A 26492-nucleotide genomic window follows, 5' to 3' on the forward strand; every position below is an offset into this window, starting at 1 on the left:
CATGATGCAGAGCCAAGTTGTGGCACACCACTTATGAATGTCTCTTGTCTTGAACACCCTAAAGGGTTGCTATACATCAGCTGTGACTTGATGGTAGTTTCCACTGCCACTTTATTTGGAAAATACATCCTGCCTCTCCAGAGAGATACCTGTTCTAGGTGGCTTACAAGGTAAAACAAATAATAAAGAGACATAAAACTATTAAAACCACCCATAAAATATGAAATCTTGTTATGCTTTCCCTGTCGTAGATGAGCATAGGAATGTGTTTCATCTTAGGGCTGACATTTATGCTGATGGACCAGCGGTTGTGGAAAATGAGGGAGGAACCTATTATATGTCCCGGACGTATATGTTTTTATATCCTGTGGGGAGAATGAGAAATCCCTTTGATATAAAAGCACCTGACTATTGGCAGCCATGTTCTGGTGGGCTTCTGCAGTCAGAACCCAGGTTGGTTAGGAGCTTCTATGCACCTGGGAGGGGGAGAATTGAAAAGGAGTTGTTCTTTCTTGGGGGTGCTACCTGGATTATCACCATGGACAATCTTGAACTCTTGGATGCTATCCTGACCTTGGTAACTATGAATCTTTAATGTGTAGTTAAGGCAAATTGTCCTAGCCTTTGTTATTTTTGTAATCTTTTATAGTCTGTTGCTGTGCTCTGTACTGAATAAAGGGCCTGCTTATTTCTAACTTGTCTGTGATGTTGTAACTTGGATTCCAAGTCCACTAGTTAAAAGAGGTTCTAGTGTCTAACACTCACCCCATATGCTACCTTGGTAAGAGTAAAGCGTGCATCTCTGAGCTAGAGTTGCTACTGTGTTAAATCCCAGATGCTAACTAAGGACTGGAATCTCTCCCTTAGGAAATGCAGGGACTAGTTAAAAGAGGTTCTGGTGGTACATTGTTCTGAAACCAGAGAGGGTATAGACCATCTCGTGGTTTGTTGTTTAATGTACTGAAAAAGTACAGGGTTCCCTCCCATCCCTGGAATGGCCTGAGGGGCAGCAACTGGAGGTCCCCCCCCCCAAGGTCTTGAGAGTGAGTTGCGGAGCCTTGACAGATCCCTACGCAGAAGAGGGGTTTCCCTTGGCAAAATGGACCTTCCCCCAGCTTCTGAGGAGGACTAGGTTTCACTTGCTGGCTTGTGGGCTGGTTGTGCAGGCCAGGAGTGAAGGCAGCCTAGCAGACACGGGTGGGAAATGTTACCTTCCTGACCTGGGTATCCATCAGGACAGGGGCCTATTTTGTATTGAGAGAAGGCTAATTGGTGGACAGAGTAAATCTGTATAGCTTCCAGTGTTGTAGCTGAACTCTACTTCTGGGACCAAAACAGTTTTATAGCATAGATTCAGGTGGGTAGCCGTGTTGGTCTGAAGCAGCCGAACAAAGTTTGAGTCCAGGGGCACCTTTAAGACCCACAAAGTTTAATTCTGGGTATAAGCTTTTGCGTGTATGCACACTTCTTCAGATACACATGAAAGCTTATACCCAGAATTAAATTTTGTGGGTCTTAAAGGTGCCACTGGACTCAAACTTTAGTCTTACGGCATGTAAATACTACATAATAGATTAAGGTGTCACTATTATTTCACGATACAGGTGTTGTCTCACAGCACCTTAAAGATTAAGGGATTTATGGTTGTATAAATTTGGGGAGTTGGAGTTAGAGTTGCCACCTCTGGGCTGGTAAATACCTGGAGGATTTTGGGCGTGGAGCCTGGAAAGGGTGAGGCAGGAAGCAGGTAGAGAAGGAAACAATTCTATATAGAATATTTATTAAGAAATGCTAAATTTTACATTTACAAATAGCAGCAGAGTACAAGTTGAAATTATAGTGAGAAACCTTTACAAAAAAAGTTACTCAATAGTGCAATTGTTTAGTCAAACGAACAACAACGCTGTAAGTTCTAGTTCAGTCAGATTTATTCCTTTTCAGAAGAAAAAAAATTAAAAATTTGTAACCTTAGCTTGATAGGTATTTTCAGGGCACTGCTGTTGTAGAAAGCATCACACCTAAGAATAACTATGTTTCCTCTTTTACCATTGCTGGTTGATTCGACACCTTCAATTGCACATTGGAGGTAATATTATAAATTACACCTTTCTTATGTGCAAGCTGATATCTTATCAAATAGCCAAGTATAAAACCACCTGAACTGTAAACAGAGATTTTTATTTTCACGAACATGTTTTCTATTTCACGTTACTATAGTTGGACCACTTCAGGATGAGGTTTAAAGTCGAGGAGCAAACTGACAGTTTATTTTAACGGTAAAATCGGTTAAGCTAAAATATTACTTTCTCCTTATACATTATTTCTGACTGTACTGCTATTAATGTTACTGCTTGTTTTCCAGTTGGCAACAGAATTGTCACTATACGTTCTTCCTGAAGACCTTTCTGGAGGCTCTTTTCTTGGTAGACGGTTCTGCTCAGAGGTCCCATCTTATTTAACGGGGGTTACTCCAAGGAACCTGTCCTTAGGATTGCAGGCGAAGTATACTTTTCATGAGATTCCTCTCTAAATTTGTAACACGTAGCAATTGGCCAGGCAACAGGCCTTATGTATGATTACATACCCAATTTTCCCAAACACAAACAACACAAGAATGAAATGTGATATATGATGGCTTCACAAACCTAAAAGTGCAATTCTATCTTAAAATATGACGGGAAAGCAAAGCATTACAATATAAAAAGCAGGAGAGCAGGTATGGGAGATAACTTTTACGTGTTATTTTTTACTCTTAAGGTTCACGCTCCATCTCCAGAGTGCAATTGCCTCTTGCTTCTGATTCTACACCGCAGCAGGCGAAGCAATGCCAACAGCTGGACTCGGTGCCCGTCCTGTGGCCTGCGGGAGCGGCAGCCCTGGCTACTCCTGACAATGAGGAAGGAAACAAAAAGGGTTTTCCTGAGAATTGTGAGCAGAGACAATAAATGACCCTGTGGGGTCAGCGTGTGCTGAGCCTCAGAATCGGGGATGCTAGAGGCGTAGATGAACCTTAAGATGCCTTTATGTTCTTCGCCATAAGGCAATTTTTGGTGGGAAACATATAGGGTAGGAGTCTTCAACATGGTGCCCACGGACACTCATTAAGTATTTTTAGAAGGTGGATAAGGCCTGGTGGGGCTTTTGCCCAGCAAGGCTTCTGATTTGACTGTTACAGATTTGATTGGCTGTGCAGATTTCTAAAAATGCTGCTTTGGAGATAGCTGAAGCCACAGCACAAAAATCTTCATTGTGTGAGGCCTGGTGGGGCGCAAGATTTGATTGGCGGCTGGTTCCGCCTCCTGTGGCAGCCATTTTGTGGCTGGCTCCGCCTCCCATGGCAGCCATTTTGTGGCCATGCCCACCAACCTGTGTCAGAACTCCAAGGGTGCCCACGGGCTCAAAAAGGTTGGGGACCAATGGTAGAGGGTCTGTAAAAGCTGGGCTAACCTTATTTTCATGATGTGTGCATGAATATTCCAATAAGTTTCAGCACAGTTTTATCAAATTCCACAGTCTTGGGAAAGGATGGCTAAAGGGCCCAATCTTAAATATTAATTTGCTTCCTTACTTCTTCTGTACTTTGCCTTTATTTATTTTATTTATTAAATTTATATCCCGCCCTCCCCCGTAGGGCTCAGGGCGGCTTACATAGCAAGAAATCTTGCAATAATAAAAACATCAAGTACAATTTAGTAGCATTTAAAACATATTATGCAATTTAAAACCGTCTCCCCAACGGGGACCTGAAGTAGCTTACATCGTTCTTCTCTCCTCTGTTTTTATCCTCACAACAACCCTATGAGGTAGGTTAGGCTGAGGGTGCCTGACTGGCCCAAGGCCACCCAGGCAAGCTTCCATGGCAGAGTGGGGATCCAAAGCTGGATCTCTCAGATCCCAATTCAACAGTCTAACCACCACATCATCCTGGCTCATATCCTGAACATCCTCACATATAGTAGCAAACTTAGATCCTGCTTTTGCCAGTGACTTGTTTCATGCTTTCTGCATGATCGTTGCTTTTTTCTTCTTCTTCCTTCTTACCTAGCAGACCTTTCCGTGGCAGTTGCCGCAGGCAGACTGAAATTTCCGCCTCCCAATCCCTGGGATTCTAGCCAGGAACTCCCTAGTTTGGGTCTTCACAATCTGTGCTTCTTCTGACATTCCCTTTCCCCTGTCCCTGCCTTTTTGCCTCATACTAGCCTTCCTTGGACTCTCTATGTGGCTATGAGGAAAGGTAGAGAATGGGGGGGGGGAACATGCCCATTAGGGTTGCGAACTCTGGGCTGGGAAACACCTGGAGATTTAGGGGGTGACGCCTGAGGAGAGCAGGGTTTGAGGCAGGGGGAACCTCACAGGTATATAGTGCCATAGTTTTTGCCCTTGGAAGCTTGCCGTTCCCTCCAGGGGAACTGGTCTCATAAGACGGCAGCCCTACCTATTGTAACCCTAGGGTTCATAGTGCCTTTTTAATGCTGTTAATTAAGCTGCTACTCATCCTGTTAAGTAAATTCTTGAACTGCATGGCTACCATAGGTAATTTGGCTAAGCAAAACAAATTGTTTAATTTTCTGCAACCTTTTTTCCCTTTAAAAGAACATTTCAGTTACCCTTGTTGGGTCAGCAGAAATTGTATCTGCAAGGTATCACAGTGTGGTTTAGTAAAAATTAAGGGCACTTCTATATACCCTGTTTTGTGGGTGACGTGTGCCCTGAATCAGAGTGCAGGTTACCCACAATTCACGCATTAAGCAAGGCACGGAACTGCTCAGCAATAAGAAGTACCTGTTTTTTGTCCTATCTCTGCACTACTGATGCCGTGAGCAACACTTGTACGCATTCTAACGCACTACACAGTTTGTCGTGAAAATGCACACCCCATTATTTTATGAGGCTGAGAACCGAATACATTTTCAGAGAAAGTAGCTTGGACTCCATTCTGACCACTGCCAGCTATAGGTGGAGACTCTAAAGGTTCATGCTTGATTGCTGGAATAAAGCTGGGACTCTTAAACTCACAGTGTGTCTTCAGGACCTGGGTATTTTGCTCTGTCTCGTCTATAAAACTGGTATTATAAAACGTATCACAGCAATATGTTCCTTGTGTACCCTCCGTAGTATCTACACAGATGGGGTTCCGCGGACCCAGTGGCGTTGTCTCCTTGTAATGCACCCCTTTGCCAGATCCGTTTCTACTGATGTTGTTGGTGTGATGCATCACAAGGCGTTGCCAATTATATGGTGAGTAAACCCAGCGCTTTGGACTTTGGCACAGAGGCGGCTGTTTGTTGAATTCCAGTTCTGCTTTCAGATGGACCCTAGAAGGGAAATGACTTGAGTGCTTCTTTGCTACACTCTTTTCATCCATCCAGACTTGACTTGGGGAAACGGCATAACTATTAGCTACATTTTCAGAATCTGAATCATATTCAGTTTTGATCAGTGTGTTCTGAGGGCTGTACAGTGCTTCTGGAGATATTAGCGGGCACTGCAGTTTCGTGCCTTCTGCCGAATGGCCGTCTGCTGTGTATTGCTGCGAGTGCGCGTGAGGCTGGTAATTCTGTATGCCTCCCCAGTGTGACGAACAGGCGGCAGATAAACCGCAGACCTGCTGGTCTCTGCTGTAGAATGGCCTCACAGTTTTGTTTGGGCACATATTTTCGTTGTGCTGCCCTCTAGTGCAGGAACTTGATGGATTCCTTGAAGTCCATGTGCCATTTGGGTTGTTACTGTGTTGAACACCAAAGAGTGGCCCATTAGAACTGACAAATTCTTGCGGACTAAAATATTCACCGTCGTCATCTGCGTGAGGCTCAAACTTGACTTTTATGCAGTCCTGCTCTTTTTTCATTGTAGTCCATTTGTGGTGCTTCATCGGATCAAGTGCATCCCTGTTCCCTTTCAGGCTCGTCATGCTGTTGGGTATCTTCTGATGGTCGTCTCCTTCCCTTTCAACAAAAGTGTAAAACAAATCAGCCAAGAAGAAAACATTTTCTAAAGGAGATTTTTTTAAACTACAGGTTAAGAAGAGGAAGGAGAAAAACAAGAATTCAAGAACACCCTTGCCACTTCTTTAAAAAATAATTTACTGGTATTTACGTTCAGGTATGGATTACACAGTGTCAATTCAGTCATCGCAACACGTGTGTTTGATTCTATGTAGTGCACATCCTATTTCACAACTACAAAATAAAGTATTTAAAGATGACTGAATGAAGAATATTCCTGTGGTTTATTCTGGGAATCTGGTGCTCTGAAGGATACGACCTCTTCATATGAGAGTTTAATTTATGCCATTAATTTGTCCAGTCCTGGTTTTTTAAAGTCACTACTGCATTTTACAGTAGTGAATCTCGCAAGTTACCTGTTCTGTAAAGATCCATCCTGAACATGATGCCGATCAGTTTCACTGGGTGATCCTGAGACTGGGGGCTGAGAGATCAATTTCCTTCTTTATCCACCGTGCAATCCTAAGACCACTGTCCTGAGAGTAAGCCCTATTGAGTGGAGTGCTATAGGGTTCTGAGTAGACTTACACCGTTAGTTGCCTTTTCTCCAAACTAAAAAGCCTCAGATGTTTTAGTCTTTCTTCATAAGGAAGTTGCCTGGATTCCTTGATCAAATCGTGTCACTTTCCTGCTTATCCCTCTCTCCGTCTCTCCCTCCCTCCCTTTTTTGATGGGCCAACAACAGCCATGCAAAGCATTCTGAACACACCATGAGATTTAGAATGCCATTTTGCTTTTCAATTTCAATTTATTATGGGTCCATATGACCGAAGTCTTGACCAACAAAGAATACAAAAGGGGTAAAATAGGTACATAAAATTGACATAAAATATGACAAGTACAAAAAAATATGGAACGCTTCACGAATTTGCATGTCATCCTTGCGCAGGGGCCATGCTAATCTTCTCTGTATCGTTCCAATTTTAGTATATGTGCTGCCGAAGCGAGCTTTTCATATTCAACTTTTCTAATAAGTTCATATTTGGAATCTGCCATTTTCACTGCCACACCACACCACATTGAATCTCCCATGATCTTTTTATTATCTCCCCAAGATCTCTTACTTGGGAAACCAAAGATCATGTAGATCTCATCAGCAAGACGGAAATCCTTCTAAGAGCTTCCCTGCAAAAACGTAGGATGCCTTGAGTGCAAGGCCCAATACAGTGACAATAGGGGGAGCTAGAACTGCAGAAAGGAAATGGCCTACATTACTTTTAATTTATTTCTATCCCACTTTTCAAAAACTTGCTCAAAGTGGCTATCAGAAGCAGCAGCGCACAAAACAATATAAAAATCCACAGAAGTTCACATTACCTATCAACAACAAAAGCATCAAAAAGAGTTAAGTCATAACATTAACATAAGCAGGGTGAGAAGAGTTTACCAGAATAAAAAGTGTTTTAAAAAGGTAAAGGTTCCCTTGCTCGAAAGCCAGTCGAGTCCGACTCTAGGGTTGCGGTGCTCATCTCCGTTTCAAAGCCGAAAAGCCAGCGCTGTCCGAAGACATTTCCGTGGTCATGTGGACAGCATGACTAAACACCAAGGTGCATGGAACGCTGTTACCTTCCCACTGAAGTGGTACCTATTTATCTACTTGCAATTTCTTGCTTTCGAACTGCTAGGTTGGCAGGAGTTTTACCAGTGTTTTAGGTAAAGGTAAAGGTTCCCTTGCTCGAAAGCCAGTCGAATCCGACTCTAGGGTTGCGGTGCTCATCTCCGTTTCAAAGCCGAAGAGCCAGCGCTGTCTGAAGACGTTTCCGTGGTCATGTGGCCGGCATGACTAAACACCAAGGCGCACAGAACGCTGTTACCTTCCCACCGAAGTGGTACCTATTTATCTACTTGCAATTTCTTGCTTTCGAACTGCTAGGTTGGCAGGAGCTGGAACTAGAGATGGGAGCTCACTCCATCATGCGGCACCCAGGTCTCGAACTGCTGAACTACTGACCTTCCACAGCCTGCAGTTCAGCGTCTTAACCACTTGAGCCACCGCAGCCCAACCAGTGTTTTACCAGGGGCCTTAATGCCAACATAGAACCAGGTGACCTTCATGGGGCGGACTGTTTTACAGATACGCCCTACACCAGGTGTACTTAGAAATATGTCCCAATTTTATTCAAGTGTTTCTGAAGCCTTGTTTTTAACGGGCCAGCCTAGTGTCTGATTGTGGTGTAGGACTATGTAGATTAGAAGAAGAAGAGATTGGATTTATACCCTGCCCTTCACTACCCAAAGGAGTCTCAGAGCGGCTTACAAACTCCTTTTCCCTTCCCCTCCCCACAACAGACACCCTGTAAGGTAGGTGGGGCTGAGAGAGCTCTGACAGAAACTGCTCTTTTTCAAGGACAGCTGTGCCAGAGCTTGTGACTGACCCAAGGTCACATCAGCAGGTGCGAGTGGAGGAGTGGGGAATCAAACCCGGTTCTCCCAGATTAGAGTCCGCGCACTTAACCACGACACCAAACTGGCCATATTAAGATTCCTTTTTAAAGCTTCACTGTTTCGAAGGCTTTTAAGCATACTCACTTGGGGGCCTGCTGTAGGGCAGTGGCATAGTCGGAAGAACCGTCCCGATAACAAACTTGTGCATTCGCTTGTATCCAAACCCAGTGATCTTCATTTGCTGGCCATTTCATCATTTCTTTATTATTCTTTCCTAAAAAGTTTGAGAGAAATGAAGGCTGGTGGGAAATATTTTACCCAACTGTGTTATAGTTTGACTCAGGTGGGTAGCCATGTTGATCTGAAGCAAGAGAACAAGATTTGAGTCCAGTGGGGCACCTTGAAGACCAACAAAGTTTAATTCTGGGCATAAGCTTTCTTGTGCATGCACACTTCCTCAAATCTAAATCATGCTTTCTGCTGGGGGAAATACTTTCACCAGGGGTAAAGAGGGTGATTTTTGCTGACTACCCCTCCCACTACAGACCGCATGATGGAGGGACTTACCCATCTCCCTCTTTCCCCACGGGCACAATTTCAAGGGCATGGCAGGCTGCCGTAGGAGAGAGAGAAATGGGAAAGTTTGCTTCTCCGAATGCCCCTCTCCGAACGCTGCTTTCCTTGCACTGGATAGGTTGCACCCTTGATTCATTTAAATGTAGCCAATTCACACATTATAAAGTCCTCGTGGTTGCCGGACCGGTTTCCATGAGTCACGGTGTGGGAGTTCCCAGCTAGGAACCGAGTCCCCAGGCACATGTGGTCCAGTTCAGATCTGGATGGTGGTGCTTGGGGAGAAGGGGCTCCAGCTTTCCTCCTTTGCCATTTTCTTGACTTGAAATGACCCTGAGGAGTTGCCATCAGCACATCTGACGTTTTCCCAGTGTGGCATATAAGTAGCTCTCTAGGGTCACTGCAGATCAGGAAAGTGGTATGGGGTGACTGAACTCCCTTCTCCTTACATGCTGATTAAAATTGGGCCCATGTGACCTGGGCATTGGTCCCAGTGGGGAAATCCAGGTGCATATGTGGGACTCACAAAGGACTTTTTTGCATTCTCATTTTCCTTGCTTGTAAGTTCCTGTTTCTTCCGGTGGGAGGGTTCTTTTCCACACATGTTTTGCTCCCTCTGGTGGTTGATTCAATATCACATCTGTTTATGTCTGGCATAAAAACCTGCAGTTTAAAGCTGCAGGGAGATATGCCAAACATACACCAATGTAACATCAAATCAACCACTAGAGGGGGCAAAACATGTGAGGAACAGAACACCCCCCCCCCAAGAAACAGGAACTTAAAAGCAACTAAAATGAAAATGTAAAAAAGCCCAAGGATTATGTAACATATGAATAATTGCTTAATGGTCTGCTGAATACTACAGAAGAGAGGGGGGGGAAAGGTTTCTAATCTTCCAAGAAATCACCACTGTGAAAGTATGTTGCTTTGTCTTTAAACACAACAGCTTTTCAGTTCCATTGTTTTTCAAGACTTTTATCTATTCTTCTGAACTAGCATCTTAACATAAAATCCAAGCCAATTAAATGAGTAAGACAGTCTCGCGTCAAAGTGGAGGTTCAATATAATACACACACCGCCATATACACAACTTGCAGGAGCCGCTATCCCATTTCCCCCACCTTTGCTTCTCCTCCTCTCTCCCTACTTCTCTTTCACCACCTGTTCACTTATTCCCTCTCTTCTCTATGCCTGTCACTTCCTCTCTTTCAGCTCCCCACCCCATCACTCTCCCAGCTGTCCAACTGATCCCCCCCCCGAGCAGCAGAAGTGATGGTGGCTCTCCAGGAATCACAATGGATCTCTCAACTACAGAGATCAGTTCCCCTTAGGGTTGCCAGCTCCAGATTGGGAAATTCCTGGAGATTTGGGGGTGGAGCCTTGGGACGGTGAGGTTTGGGGAGGGGAATGACCTCAGCAGGGTATAATGCCACAGGCTCTACCCCTCAAAAGCAGCCATTTTCTCCAAGGTAATTCCACGTGATCTCCAGCCCCCACCTGGAGGTTGGCAAAGCTAGTTCCCCTGGAGGAAATGGCTACTTTGGAGGGTGGAGTCTATGACATTATATCTGTCTGTGGTCCTGGTCCTACTCCTTCTCAAACCCTACCTTCCCCATGCTCTACCCCTCAAATATCCAGGAATTTTCCAACCTGGAGTTGGCAATCCTACCTCCTTCCCTCTCAACAGCCAACCTATCTTTATCTGCCCCCCTCTGTCTTCAGCTTTCCATCTCCTCCCCCCCTCTGCAGCCTCTCCTAGGAAAACTACAGCCTTGCTCCTCCTGTTTATCTGTACAACAACCCTACGAGGTGAAGTAGACTGAAAGTACGTGACTGGTCCAGAATCACCCAGTCAGCTTCCACAGCAAGATGGGGATCTGGACGTGGGTCTCAACATACCCTACTCTGAAGCTCTAACTGCTACACCACACTGACTTTCATAGGGTTGCTGCTTTTGAACAGAAGCAAGCAGCCAGGCCTAGGTGAGTCATGCAAGTCAGACAGTACCAAGTGACCCAGAGGGTGCTGCCTGGCACAGAGCTGCCAGCCTCCAGGTGGGACCTGGAAATCCCCCAGAATTACAACTGAACTCCAGACAACAGAGATCTGTCCCTCCAGAGAAAATGGCTGCTTTGGAGGCTGGGATCTGTGGCATTATATCATACTGAGTAGGGCTGCCAAGTGGGGGCGGGTGGCGGGTAAACCCCCGCTTTGGAGGCCCGATTTCCGCCACGGCGGAATTGGGCCCCAAGAGGAACCCCGCCCCCCGAAGCACAGCGTGGCTGCGTCACCGGGGGGTGACGCAACCACGTAGAGCACATTGGGGGCATGGCCCCATTTGGTTTTCCCTCTGCCAATCGGGGCCACGCCCCCAACGTGCTCTATGTCGTGCGTCACTTCCTGTGATGTGCAGGTGGCGCGCACACACACACACATCCCACAGTGACTCCTGGAGCCCAGGGACAGTCCCCCGCCAGTGAATATAAACGACTTGGCAACCCTAATACTGAGCCCTATCCCCTCCCCAAGCCCTGCACTCCTCAGATTTCACCACAAAATCTCCAATTTTTTAGATTCACATTTCTCTGCAAATCTGGGGCCCTTTTCAGGTTTGGAGAAAGATCGGTCTTGTCCATTCACAGTTCCAGTTACTGGATTTAAGTCAGCCAGATTTAGAATAGTCCCAAACACCTCTTTCTACCGAACTATGCTTAAAAAATCCACTGAAGCAAAAAACAAACACAGATTTTTTTTAAAAAAAACTACACAGGTGAAAAATCCATACCTTCTAGAAAATTGTTTCTTCCATGGAAATCAGCAACATGCTGTCCTGAAATAGCCTTTGAGCTGCAAAAGTGAGATGATAGAAAGCAGCTTAATAAATTACTGTGTGTATTGGTGTAAAGTGCAGATTACTTCTTCTTTTTTTTATGACCCCACAAGGGGCTTTCAAGGCAAGCGAGAAGCAGAGGTGGTTTGCCATGGCCTTCCTCTATAGAGCCTTCCTTGGTGGCTGCCCATCCAATTACTGACCCTGCTTAGCTTCCAAGACCTGGCACAGATCAGGCTATACTGTGCTCCTCTCCCTCCCAATAAATTACTGTACAGTTAAGAATATGTTCCAAAATGTTGGGAAAAAAACAATGACTGGTGTACAAAGAAGACCCTGAAGGTGGCAGCATGAAGAAAATTAGCTGGATAGTGAGGTCAGCATCTTCTCTCTTCTGTTTAGCATCTTTCCCTGTCTGTCTCTGGATTGCTACACTTAGGGCAGTTTGGTGTAGTGGTTAAGTGTGCGGACTCTAATCTGGGAGAACCGGGTTTGATTCCCCACTCCTCCACTTGCACCTGCTGATGTGACCTTGAGTCAGTCACAAGCTCTGGCACAGCTGTCCTTGAAAAAGAGCAGTTTGTGTCAGAGCTCTCTCAGCCCCACACACCTCACAGGGTGTCTGTTGTGGGGGAGGGGATGGGAAAGGAGTTTGTAAGCTGCTCTGTGACTCCAAGTGAAGGGCGGGGTATAAATCCAATCTCTTCTTCTTCTCAGAAGTGCCACATTCAGTCTCTCTCCCTCTCTCACCTAGAGATATGGTTAGGACAGGGGTGTCAAACATGCAGCTTGTATCCAGCCTGCGAGCAACTGACTCTCATCTGCTTCCTTTTCCTTCTCTCCTGCTTCCTTCTGCCTCACAGCTTGCTTTGTAAGGCTCTCTAAATCGCACAGGAGCTACAGAGCAAAGTCTCTCTTCCCTCCATTGGCTGAGACTCCTCCCCCTCCTCCTCCCTTGGGGGGGGGGAGAGAACTTGTTTTGCCAGGCTCTCTCAATCAAAGAGAGCTGCTGAGCCAAGCCTTTCCCCCCTCCTTTGGTTGAGGCTCCTACCCCCTCTCATCCTCTGGGGAGAGAGGAAAAGAACAAGAGCTTCCTTTCCCCAGTTCCCTCAATCCCACAGGAGAGATACAAAGTACCTTTAAGACCAACAAAGTTTTATTCAAGGTATGAGCTTTTTGCCTTGCTGTGGCTCTCCTGGGTGTAACTGGGTTCCCCTCCTCTTTTTCACTGTATTCATGTCCTTCTCAGTAGGAAAGAAATGTGAACTATTTAGAGGAGGAATAACAACAAGCCAGTGAAGTGGATTAGGCTAAGAGTGTGTGTCCAGACCAAGTTCACCCAGCACCTTTGTAGGCTGGGGATTTTAAACTTAGACTTCCCAGATAGTAGGTTGATACTGACCACTATACATTTCAGTCTCTCTATGCTTTCACTGCCTCATAGGAGTTGCAGTTATTTCTCTGGAGAAGACTATAGTTTTGTAGACAAACACATAGCCCTTCTTCTGTGTCATGGTGCCTTCACATATTCTTGACCAGTACATAAAGCAACATATACAAAAGCTTGCAATGCCTGGCCGTTTAATATTTTCCCTTGGGTCTTAGGTGCAGAGCATTGACCATGAGATTTCTGTAATGAATGTCAATAAATCAACAGTCGGTTTGCGACTTACAGATACACACCTGAACAACATCTGAACAGCGCACTCAAGATTGCTACAGCATATTGTCTCCAGATTTTGATGCAATAATTCAGAGCAAAAGGTGTCAGTTATCAGATACTGTTAAATAAACAAAATATTGGAAGACTGCAAATGTTTTGAGCATATTTTATTTCAAGGGTTTTTTTTAAAAAAAAAATCTTTAATTGTGTTTGTGTCCTTTATAAAGTTTATATCACCTCTACCTGGTATTACATTTACACATGGCCTGGCCTGACAAGGTCTCTTTTATGTCAGACCCAGCCATAATAACAAATTAATTTGACATCCCTGAGTTAGGAGGACGCTATCTCTTGGGAATTTCAGACAGGCGATATCTCCCGGTAGGGAACTGATTCTCAACCGGGTTCTGGTCTGTCATTTCAGACAGAACCCGGTTTAGAATTGGTTCCCTACCGGGATCTGACTGCCATTTCACACACAAAAGTCTCTGTTCTGTATAGGAACTGGGACTGAAGTGTTTTAACTGTAAACCGCTTCAGAGTAGTCTGCCGTTCCCTCCCCCGGTTCCGCTATGGTTCTTTCCCACCTTTTTTCGCCCGCGTGGGTTTTTTTTTTTTGAACGTTCGGCTTATATTGATATATCGATATACCGGAACCTCTAAGGAGTCGCATTCCAATGGGATCGTTATTGCGACCATTAGAGGTTCTGGTATAGCGATATATCGATATAAGCCGAACCTTTTTTTAAAAAAAAAATCGCTCACCCGCGTGGGAAGAAAACGGCGGGAAACCAAAGCGGTGCGTGTGTGAAACGCCAAACCGCTTCTTATCCGGTTCCTTTCCGGTAGGGGCAAGCCGTGTGTGAAACTGCAGCCCTGTTCCGGTTCAACTGAAAACGGAAGACTCCCGGCTTGAAACCGAGAGAAACTAGGTAATGTGAAATTCCCCAGGGTCTCTCCTATTTACTATCTAGTATGTTAATTCCTAAATAAACCTTTATCTAGTCTTTAATCAGGTTGTGCACTCTTGCTGTGTAATTACTCTGCCAACAGGAAGTGTCCCAACCAGTTACAAAAGCAAACGAACAAACAGATCCTTTATTGCCAGTGTGGATCCTATTTACAAAACGCTTAGCATGCTAAAGAGCATGTTTCTAGTTCTATACTATAATACGTCCTAAGGCCCTAGAGTTGGAAGAGGCCTGATAGCCATCTAGTCCAATCCCCTGCTGAATGTGGGAAGTCTAAAGCTAGAGCTTTCCTAATAGATGGATATCCACTACATTTGCTTGAAGACCTCCAGTGACGGAGAGCCCCTACTCCCAAGTAATTGGCTCCATTGCTCAACTGCTCTTAGGAAGTTTCTCCTAATGCTCAACCAAGATCTCCCCTCCTGTAATTTAAGCTCGTTAGACCTGTTCTTGCCCTCCGGAGCAGCGGAGAGAAAGTCTTTTTCCTGTTCCATGTGAGAGATGTTAAAGAATGTGAGGACCATGTGTAGGGGTGCAAAGTGGAGGCGGGGTGCGGGTAACCCCCCGCTTTGGAGGCCCGATTTACGCCGCCGCGGAATCGGGCCCCAGGGGGAACTCCGCCCCCCGAAGCGCAACGTGGCTGCGTCACCAGAGGTGACGCAACCAGGTTGATCATGTTGGGGGCGTGGCCCGGATCGTTGGAGGGAAAACTCTATGGTTTTCCCTTCGACGATCCGGGCCACACCCCCAACGTGGTTGACGTTGCGCGTCACTTCTGGTGATGTGCTGGCGGGGCGCTGGTGAGTTTTTTAGACTTGGCAACCCTAACCATGTGTGTTGGGATCTCTCTTCATCACTGACAAAGCAAAAGAACTTAATTGTGATCAGATTAGTAGTCTAGTCAATATATACTTTGTGTTTACGGCAGGTTGCAGCTGTGGAATTATTTTCATTTGTTATCCTCTGCCCTTCTCAGATTGAAGGCAGCTAACAAAATGCCAACATAGCAGTGATATGCAGGGGTCGTTTCGTAGAAAAAGAGCTAGGGGAACTCATTAGCATAACTCATTAGCATATGCCACACCCCCTGACATCACTGGACGTGTGTCATAAGGCCACACCCCCTGACATCACCGGACGTGTGTCATAAGGCCACACACCCCGCCCCCAACCGCCACCGCTGGCCTTGCAGCTCCACTGCCGAGTCCCATGAGGGGCCCGGCGGTGGACCTGCAAGGCCGGCGGGAGTGCAAGGAAGCCCCGCAAAGGCCCTCCCTGGCCCCAGGCAGGCAGGGGTGGGGAGAGGCAGGGAGGAAGCAACTTACCCTCCCTCTTCTCCTGCCTCCTCCTGGCTGAATGAGGTCCGGAGGTGAGACGGCCGGAAGCAGGGGGCGGGGCTTCGTCATGTGCCCACCCGTACCTCACCCAGGGGAACTGCGATCCCCCGCGATCCCCCCGAAATGACCTCTGGTGATATGTAATAAAACTATACAATGTAAAGGTAAAGGTTTCCCTTTCTCAAAAGCTAGTTGAATCCGACTCTAGGGATGCGGTGCTCATCTCCGTTTCCAAGCCAACGAGTCATGTGGCCGGCATGACTAGATGCCAAGGTGAACGGAACACTGTACAATGCAGACCACCCAAAATCATCACAGACACAGCCAGCTAGCGATGGAACGGTTCTTATTAGCAGTCCCAGAATGCTCCACAGCAGTGTCAGCAAAAAAAAAAAAAAAAAGTCCTCTGAAAAGAAGACTCACCAGGCCGTTTACCTCTGTATGCAAAGAAGCAAGTTCGATACAACTGAAATAGCCACACAGAGGAAATTTAAGAATTTCTGAAAACGCAACACATTCTCAAAATGCACACTCTCAATGCACTGAACTGGAGGGGGAAGTAAATCTCATCACTCGAGTTGAGCTCACTGAGGATATTTCAGCAGACGTACCCTTGTCCTCACCTGGATGGCCCGGACTAGCCTGATCAAATCGAGATCTCGGAAGTTAAGCAATGTGCTTAGATGGGAGGCTATCAAGGAAGACTGGGGTTGCTTCGCAGAGGCAGGAAATGGCAAGCCAACCTCTGAACGTCTCTTGCCTTGAAAATCTATAGGGTCACCCTGAGTTGGCTGTGACCTGATGGCCCCTTTCTCCACCACCACACGTAAAAGTTTAGTTTTTCTAAATAACCCAATCCCCAGCAAAGTATTTTTTTAAAAAACACAAATGCATTTATTCTCACTTTGTATATGTTGTGGCAGCGTTATCAGGCCTGCATTTTGCTTTCATGAGAAGGCTTTTTAACTTCATGTCAGTCGCAGAAGGCAGCAGAACAGGTACAGCTATGCAGAATAAGGATAGTTGAGGAGGTAATACCTCTCCAGAGGGAGATTTCTTTCTTTGCCCAAAGAGAAATTTTAGTTTACCTTGAAACTGCATGGTCTGGGGGGGGGGAAAGCAACATACAAAAGAAATTAGTTCCTGTAGATTTTCCGGATTGTGTGGCCGTGGTCTTGGCATTGTAGGACCTGACGTTTCGCCAGTAACTGTGACTGGCATCCTCAGAGGTATTACAACAGAAAGATGGAGTACGCTCTGTGTCAAGGTGAGAAGAAAAATGGCAGGCAGGTAATTTATATCTACTCCGGAAGGTGGGGTAGGGCTGAGTCATTATCTTGTTGGAGTTCCCCAGGCTATGAACATGCTAATGGAGAAACTTTCCTGAGGAGGTTCTTTTGTATATGGATTGTTTCCTGGAAACAGGAAACCTCCTCAGCAAACAATCCATATACAAAAGAACCTCCTCAGGAAAGCTCCTCCATTAGCATGCTTTCATATAGTAAAATTACATAATCATCATCAAATATTATTAATGTTGAGAAACTATTTCACCCTGTATGTAAATCCAGTGAGACAGACACATGTGGGTGAGTCATACGAACACGAGCTGCAGTTTTTCTACATAGAAATATAGAAGATAGTTTCCTGTGACCAGGGTTGCCAGCCTCCAGGCGGCACCTGGAGATCTCCCACTATTACAATTGATCTCCAGATGACCAAGATCAGTTCCGCTGGAGGAAACGGCTGCTTTGGAGGGTAGACTCTCTCTAAGGCATTGTACCCTGCTGAGGTTCCCCTCCTCAAACTCCCCCCTTGCCCAGGTCCACTCCCAGAACCTCCAGGTATTTCCTAACCTGGGGCTGGCAACCCTATGTGAAACAATGCTTAAATAATATTACTGTCACAGGCCCAAATCACACTTTATGGGATACTCATGTTCCCATTCATGCAATGGTGTTTGCAGTAGTAAACAGTGAAAACTATTTTGTTTTGGGGGACAGAACTGCATATATGAGGCTTTCCCCCAACTGGTCTCGAAAACAAACATGTCCCATCTGGCAACTGGCGGGCGATAGGAGGACTTACCAGGAGAAAACGAAAGATGCCGTGTCTCTGGCGTCACACAAGAAGTGACATCATCATACCAGTGGCTTCCAGGAGGCACGCTGGTATTTGGACAAAAGTCTATGGTTAAACTGGCTTCTGCCATAGAGTTTTTGCCCAGATACCAGAATGTCACCTGGAAGTTGCTGGTGTAATGACGTCACTTCCGCTGCAACACCTGCCTTCTTTCTACTGGTAAGTCCCTCCACTGCCAGCTGATAGGTGGCTGGGGGGGGCAGAGCCTGGCAGTGGGGAATCCCCGCCTCCACTGGGGCTCTGGTAACCCTACAAACATGGGAAGAAAATAGGCACACATAAATAGGACTGTATACGCACTCCTGCTGATTCATTCTTCTTTGCAAATGCCCCCTTAACATTTGCAATAATGCGTAGTCCCATCTTAAATATAGATATTGTACTGTAACGCTTTATTGCTTATCATATTGCTGCTTTCCCAGAAGGTAAGAAAAATAGGTTAGGAAAAAAGATTAGGAAAATAAAGAAATCATTTCAAAACAAATTACTGAAATCTAACAAGCTCTCTATCTATCTCATGAACAACCATCCCATTTCCACATTTCACACAGATTTCTGCTTTGAAATGCACTACCCACAGAACATGGTTTACTTACAAGGAAGCCAGAAGTAGTATCTAAAAGGCAGCGGATTCGGCAAGTAAAACACCGAGTCAAAAAAGGCGAAAATTCTGTTGGCATCGTGTCATTCTCCTGGGCTTTAAACGTTTTATTAAGGATGAGTTCTTCTCCTAAGAACAGTAGAAAGTAAATTTCAGATTAAAAAGCAAACTTAGATATTTTTTTAAACTAGGCATTGGAACAGGGGAAAGGTAAGCAGGCTCAGGATCACCTGTTGATAGGAGAGGAAGGCAAGAATTGGGAGGTGGGGGAAATAGTGTGATGATATGGGGAGAGAAACAGCAGGAAGTGCTAGATTGTGGTGGGGGGGAGAAACCTGTACTATGTCAGGGAAAAGGGGGAACTGGCAAGAAAAAACAGGTTGCTTACCTGTAACTGGTGATCTTCGAGTGGTCATCTGTGCATTCACACCCATGGGATCCAGTGCGCCTGCTCCGGATTATCAGTATTGCAGCAAGCTCTAACGGATTTTCACGCCCAGACCTCAGGCATGTGCAGAACCCCCACCACGCATGCCCAGAGGGGAGGGGGCAGACATCCCGCCAGTTCCTTCAGACCGCCGCAAATCAACCCCTATGAAGAACGTAGAAGCTGACAGCAGCGGGGAAGGAGGGCGGGTGGTGTGAATGCACAGATGACCACTTGAAGATCACCAGTTACAGGTTTATCTTCGATGTGGTCTCTGTGCTTCACACCCATGGGAGATTAGTGAGCAGTGGCCTACCTGGAGGAGGGTGCTGGCAGGTCCTTACTGCGAAGCCGAAGATAAGATGTGACGTCCCATGTTGGTACGAGAGTTCTTGCGGACATCAAGGACGTAGTGCCTTATAAACGTATTAGGCGTAGCCCACGTAGTGGCTCTGCAAATGTCCATTAGGGGAACTCCCTGGAGGAAAGCAGTTGAGGCTGCAACAGCTCGAGTTGAATGAGCCCTGATAGGGCCAGGCAATGGCTGCTTAGCAATAAGGTAGCAGAGGCGGATGAGGCCTACAATCCACCGTGACAAACACTGAGCCGTGATACTAGTTCCCAGTCTTGCTGGAGCACAGGAGACAAACAATTGACAGTCACGTCTCGTTGGACGAGTTCTCTTTAGGTAGAAGAGCAGTGCACGTTTTGTATCCAACGTGTGTAACAGCTTCTCCTCTGGGGATGCCGGAGTGGGGAAAAAATCCGGGAGGAAGACCTCTGCCTGTAGGTGAAACTCTGACACTACCTTTGGCACGAATGAGATGGATGCCATCTGGCAAGAAAGACAAGTAAGGAGGATCATGTCTGAAAGCCAGTATTTCCCCAACTCACCTCACCGAAGTGACAGCCACTAGGAAAGCTGTTTTCCAGGACAGGAATTTCAAGTCGCAGGTTGTGAGCGGCTCAAAGGGCTTCCTGGTGAGTTGCCACAGCACCAGGGGAAGGTCCCAGGGGACCACAGGACTTTTGATGGGAGGATAAAGATGCAACAGCCCCTTCAAAAAACGTTTAGACAGAGGATGCGAAAAAAGTGTGCATCCCTCAACTTGAACATTGTGGGCTGAAAGTGCAGCCAAATAAACTTTCAACGAGGAATGTGATAGTCCCGAGTCAGCAAGAGACAGAAAGAAGTCAAAAACCCTCTAGAGAACCGCGGAGGCGGCTCAAGGGGCATCCTCACCCAAGCAGGAACAAAACATTCGCCACTTGTACCGATAAGATTTTCGTGTAGTGGGCTTTCTAGAGTTCAGCAACACATTCACTATGTGGGAGGAAAAACTGTGGATACCACTCTCCAGGCTGTCAACTTCAGTCGCGGAACATCGTGGTATAGGAGAGGGGACTCGGATAGGAGCAAGAGGTCCTGCACCAGCGGGAATTGGTGGTAGATCCCTGATGACAGATCCAGGATGGTTGAGAACCATGGCTGCCTCGGCCACCACGGGGATATGAGTATACAGTCCGCTCTGTCGCTGATGATTTTGCGCACCACTCTTGGAAGCAGAGGGAGTGGGGAGAAGAGGAAGAGGAGGTCTCTGGACCACGGGTAGAGGAGACTGTCCCCCAAAGACTGCGGTCCCTGCCTCCTCAGCTGCAGAAAAGAGGACACTTCTTGTTCGCCCTGGTGGTGAAAACATCTATCTGAGGGAACCCCCACTTGTGGAAGAGTGGGAGAAAGTAACTTGGATTCATTTCCCACTCGTGCAAACGAAGTCCTGCCCGACTTAAGTAGTCTGCCTGCACATTCATGTGCCCCGGGATGTGCGTGACGACTAGGAAAATGTTGTGGGCGATGCAGAAGTCCCGCAACCGAATGGCCAGTTTGCAGAGGCGTTGAGAGACAGTGCCCCCTTGCTTATGTAGCTGAGGGCAGTAGTATTGTCCGTGAGGACTGTGACGCACCTCCCCCAGATCAGGGGCAGGAAACTGGAGATGGCAAACTGTATCTCAAGCAGTTCCAGAAAATTGATGTGACACTTTCGTCTTTGTGTGTCCCATCTGCCTCCGACACAAAATCCCATCATGTGAGCGCCCCAACCGGAGAGAGAGGCATCTGTTGTCAGAGTGACCTCCAGTGATGGAGGATGGAAGGGTGCTCCCTGGAAAAGGTTGGGAGGGGTAGTCCACCAAAGTAGAGAGTCCCGTACTTTGACAGGTGGGGATAGGTGGGTCGAGTGTGTGTCTAGCTCTGGATTGAAATTGCGTATAAACCAAAGTTGTAGGTGGCGCATTCTCAACTTGGCAAAAACCAGGACTGATGTAATGGCGGCCATCAGACCGAGGAGCCCCTGTATTTGGAGGGCCGTCACCGAGGGCCGAGTACGCATTACAGTGGCTAGGTTCACAAAGTCTTCTGCCCTGTTTTGTGGTAGGAAGGCTCTGCAACTTGTGGAGTCCAGTAGTGCACCGATGTAGTGTATTTTCTGGACCAGTTGAAGTTGAGACTTCTCCAGATTTACTTGCAGACCCAGGTTTCCCAGGAGGGTTAGCGTCTCGTTGATGTTTGAGACTAGGGTGTCCCTGGAAGTTGCAACCAAGAGCCAATCGTCGATGTATGGGTAGATGGAAATACCTTTGAGATGAAGGAAGACCACTATCGTCTTTGGGAACACTCTCGGTGCACTTGAGAGACCGAATGGCAGAGAGGCATATTGGTAGTGATGTGGGCCAATTGCAAAGTGTAAGTATTGGCGGTGGGATGGGTGGATGGTGAGGTGGAAGTACGCGTCCTGGAGGTCGAGAGTGGCCATCCAGACGTTCCCGTGGAGAAGTGGCAGAATCTGCTGCAAGGATACCATGCGGAAGTGACCGTAGCGGACGAAACAATTGAGCGCCCATAGATCTAAGATTGGTCGAACACCTCCATCCCATTTTGGAATGGTGAAATAGTGGGAATAGAATCCCCTGCTGTGTTGGTGAAGTGGCACCGGTTCGATGGCTCCCTTGCACAGAAGGATGGACACTTCTTCCAGAAGAGCTGGAGAAGGGGGTGTAATGATGAAGACTGGAGTGGTGGGGTTCTGTATAAACTCTATACGGTAACCATGGGTCAAGATGGACAGCACCTATTCGTCCGTGGTGATGAGGCACCAAGTTGGGAGGAAAGGGGCTAGGCGGGTGGGATGTGACTGGGAAACATGGAAGTCAAAAACCCTGTTTGGTCCCAACCCAAATCTAGGTTTCTGAAATGCAGGCTTTTGGCCTCCAGAGGATGTACGTGGCCTCCACTGCCGCTGCCGCTCAGGAGACTGACGGTTTGGGGTACGTTTTTGCCAGGGACCAAGGACGAAGCCGGTATTGTTGTCTCGTGGAGGAAGAGATGCCCAGAGCACGAGAGGCTTTTATGCTCTTATCCATATCTTGTAATATGGTGTCTGTGGTACTGTTGAAAAGACCAAGGCCATCGAAGGGGAGGTCCTCCACGTATGTTCTGGTATCCGGCTGCAAATTAGTGTTGCGTAGCCAGGAATGTCTCCAGAGAGCGATAGCTGAAGCCATTGTTGTTGAGCAGGTGTCTAGGGCATGTTTAGCAGTATTAATTTGCTGTTTTGCCAGCACCATGCCCTCCTTTTGGATGATGCGGGCTGAATGACGCTTATCATCTGGAAGGGTTGCTAGGAGTTCAGAAAGGCTTTCCCATATCTACTCATACATGCTAAGTAGTTCGTGGTCTTCACCCCGAGTGCTCCCATAGAGTAGAAACGTCGGCCAAATGCATCTAGCTTTCTGCTCTCCCTGTCTGATGGGGCAGAATGGGTTCTCTTCGACTTGGAAGAGGAAGTGACCACCACTGAATTTGGCTGAGGGTGGGCGAATGAATTCCGCTCTCGTTTTCTGGACTCTGTACATGTGGTCCATGTGGCGTGTGGACACTGGAGCCGATATGGTTTATCCCATGGTGCTTTAGCTGTCTGTAACAGGACTGTGGACATGGTTAGTGCTATGGCTGTTGATGTATCTAGCTGTATCACATCGAAACAGCATCTGTAACAAGTGGTTGAGGTTGTATGACAGAAAGGCCAAGGGAGTGGGCCATTCTTTTGATGAGGTCTCCATAAGAAGTTAGGTTCTCTGATGGAGAAATAGGTTGGTCATCAGCCACTGCCTGTTTAGGAGATGGCTGGTCAGGCGAGCGGTGTACATCTGAAAGCCCCATATCCAATTCCTCAGCTGTGGAGTAAGAGGAGTCGGGCTCTGGTAATGGTAGAGGAGTGACTTTGGTTTGACTGGTTGGGTCAGGGTTTGATGGTGGAATAGGAGGGCTAGGAGGACAATATTGATCTGGTCGATGTCAAGGAGGGTCATCTGATGGATGATCAGGAGGACGGGAAAGAGACGCTAAGGGCGTCGGCCTCGATCTGCGGGGTGACCGTGATCTATGAGAAGAGTAACAATCCCAATCCGAGTAACCTGCTGGAGTCAGCCACGGCATGGACGCGGGTGGGTAAGCTCCATATAGGTAACGTAGTTGGCAGTGATCCCAGGAAAGAGCAGGAGATGGTAGGGGTAGGAAGACTCGTGGGGATCCACTCCAAGAGTGGGAACGTCTGGGAGACAGTGTAGTATCTCGTCTCCGTGAGCGGCCCCTATCAGTCCGATCATCGACATCGAAAAGGCGACCCTCGGAAAACAGACGGGGAGGATGACGTTGGATGATAGAATGGATCAGTCAATGTTGACCCTCATCGATATCGGTGCAGATGTCCGAGAGTGGCGATGCCAATGACTGAGCAGAGGGAGAACGATCCGTGCCCAGGGGACGGCTGAGGATTTCCACATTCTCGATGTCGGAGAAAGGACGCATGTCCGCCAGCGTTTCATGGTCTAGCTGGTGTATTGGAGAGTCGAACAGCTGGATGGTCAGTATCGGTGGAGCGACTGGAGCCTCCAATGCCGATACATTCATAGGAACGGGGGGCACCATAGCGGCATTACCCAGTGCAGAATACGTGACCTTTCCAGACTTCGCCACCTTTGGGAGCTTAGAGGAGCCCTTCTTGGTGGACTTATGATCTTTACCCGATTTTTCCTTCTTCTTTTTTATGGGTGTGGACGCCGAAGACTGCGCAGTCGGTGCCAGACACTTCGATGTTAACTGTACGATGTCGGATGAGGACTTCGACGCCGGAGCCATCGATGTCGATGGTCTTGCCGGTACTTCTGGGTCCATGAGGGAAACGGGGTTTAGCGCTGATTCCAATAACGCTACTCTGAGACACGCCGCTCGATTCTTCTTAGTTTGGTTGGAAAACCTGGCACAATGGCGGCAGGACTCTGGTCGGTGCGTCTCACCAAGACAAAAAATATAAAGGGTGTGGCTGTCAGGCGGAGCGAGCTTACTCTCGCACCCCTTTCAAAGTTTGAAAAAGCCCCACCTTTTCTCCATAAAACAAACAAGATGGAGAAGAAAAAGAGGTGGAGGGGGGGTCGAAGACCAGACTGAGGTAAGACAAAACCTCCCCCTCACACTTAAATAAAAGTTTTTTGGGATTTTTTAAAGGAAAAAACAAAGAAGCGAAGAAAAGGAGGAAAAAACTAAGAAGAAATCTGAAGAGAAATCCGAACAGCCTCTGAGGAAAATAGCTACCAATCTCACCGATCGAGGAAAGGTGTTTCCAGTGCGGCAGAAAGAAAGGAACTGGTGGGATGTCCACGTCCTCCCCTCTGGGCATGCGTGGTGGGGCTTCCTGCGCATGCCTGAGGTCTGGGCGCGAAAATCCGTTAGAGCTTGCTACAATACCGATCAATCTGGCGCAGGCGCACTGGATCCCATGGGTGTGAAGCACAGAGACCACGTCGAAGATGGTGAGATGGCATTTAAGCTGGTAGGAGTTGAAAACGCCATCAAGGTGCAGCCAACTGATGGCGACCCTGTAGGGTTTTCAAGGCAAGAGGCCAACAGGGGTGGTTTGCCATTGCCTGCCTCTGCGTCGTGACCCTGCACTTCCTTGGTGGTCTCCAGTGTTCTCTTTAAGCTGAGTTAGTGTGCGCTAGCTCACAATTTTTTAGCCTCCGGCTCACAGAGTTTTGTCTTAGCTCAGGAAGGATGGCTCCAGAGCAAAATAATTTATGCAGTAGTCAAATCGCTCGCTCACAACTTTAATGCCAGCAGCTCACAAAGTAGAATTTTTGCTCACAAGACTCCACAGCTTAGAGGGAGCATTGGTGGTCTCCTATCCAAATGCTGATCAGGCCTGACCTTGCTTAGCTTCCAAGATCTGATGAGATCAAGCTAGCTTGGGCCAGCAAGGTCTGAGCTAGTGGTAATAAGCTGAGAGTGGTGTAAACAGGATAAAGAAAGAATCTCCCTCTTTTTGTCCCCTCCCTCCCACTCCACTCTAATTTCTTGTGAGTTTGCAGAATGTTAGCCCAACCCACCTGCCTCCGTCTGCGCATTGTGTCCAGACAGCAGTTGTGGCGGATTCATGGCCCAGTGCAGTTGTCTACAGAAATCTTGCCGGTCGTCCACGTGAATGTAATCATATATATTTTGATGCATTACATCAGTCTGAAACAGTGACAACATTTATATGGCACTTACATTTTTAAAGTATAGTCCACAGAAATGCTGGGCTTCTTGGAAGGACAATATCTTTCCAGTAACGATACACTAGCTAATGACAATATTGGCAAAAAGGGAATATGAGGAACATATACCAAAAAACATAAAGACCAACAATAAAACTTTCTTCAAATACATTAGAAGCAGGAAACCAGCCAGGGAGGCAATGGGGGCCCTTGGATGACCAAGGGGTAAAAGGAGTACTGAAGGATGATAGGGAAATGGCTGAGAAGATGAATGCATTTTTTGCCTCTGTCTTCACTGTGGAAGATGAGAAGTGCTTGCCCATTCCAGAACCACTGATTTCGGGAGGAGTGTTGAAAGACCTGAGTCAGATTGAGGTGACTAGAGAGGAGGTCCTACGACTGATAGACAACTTAAAAACTAATAAATCACCAGGCGCGGATGGCATACATCCGAGAGTTCTGAAAGAACTCAAATGTGAACTTGTGGATATCCTGACAAAAATATGTAATCTTTCATTAAAATCTGCCTCCATTCCTGAGGACCGGAAGGTAGCTAATGTCACTCCCATCTTTAAAAAGGGTTCCAGAGGAGATCCAGGAAATTACAGGCCACTCAGTCTGACTTCAATACCAGGTAAGTTGGTGGAAACTGTTATTAAGGAAAGAATTAGTAGGCACATAGATGAACAAAATCTATTGAGGCAGACTCAGCATGGGTTCTGTAAGGGAAGATCTTGTCTCACTAACCTGTTAGTATTCTTTGAGGGAGAGAACAAACATGTGGACAAGGGGGACCCAATAGATGTTGTTTACCTTGACTTCTAGAAAGCTTTTGATAAAGTTCCTCATCAAAGGCTCCCAAGTAAGCTCAATAGTCACAGGATAAAAGGATAAGTCCTTTTGTGGATCAAAAACTGGCTAATTAATAGGAAACAGAGAGTCAGTATAAATGGGCAATTTTCTC

The 26492-nt window shown here is 46.8% G+C and overlaps 1 protein-coding gene across 1 annotated transcript in view; it reads right to left on the reverse strand.

Annotated features, from left to right (window-relative positions):
• Nucleotides 1–4656: 4656 nt before the first annotated feature.
• AHRR (aryl-hydrocarbon receptor repressor) overlaps nt 4657–26492 on the reverse strand; it is a 75074-nt gene continuing 53238 nt past the window's right edge. The window contains exons 9-14 of the mRNA XM_015405556.1: nt 25379–25508; nt 18506–18639; nt 16672–16871; nt 11752–11813; nt 8535–8664; nt 4657–5945 (exon numbers count right to left, since the gene is read on the reverse strand). Of these exons, the coding sequence (XP_015261042.1) occupies nt 4847–5945; nt 8535–8664; nt 11752–11813; nt 16672–16871; nt 18506–18639; nt 25379–25508 (1755 nt within the window). The 3' untranslated portion in view covers nt 4657–4846. The remainder of the gene's footprint in view (nt 5946–8534; nt 8665–11751; nt 11814–16671; nt 16872–18505; nt 18640–25378; nt 25509–26492) is intronic.

The sequence above is a fragment of the Gekko japonicus genome, unplaced genomic scaffold (genome assembly GCF_001447785.1).
Source record: "Gekko japonicus isolate JY-2015 unplaced genomic scaffold, Gekko_japonicus_V1.1 scaffold1085, whole genome shotgun sequence".
NCBI lineage: Eukaryota > Metazoa > Chordata > Lepidosauria > Squamata > Gekkonidae > Gekko > Gekko japonicus.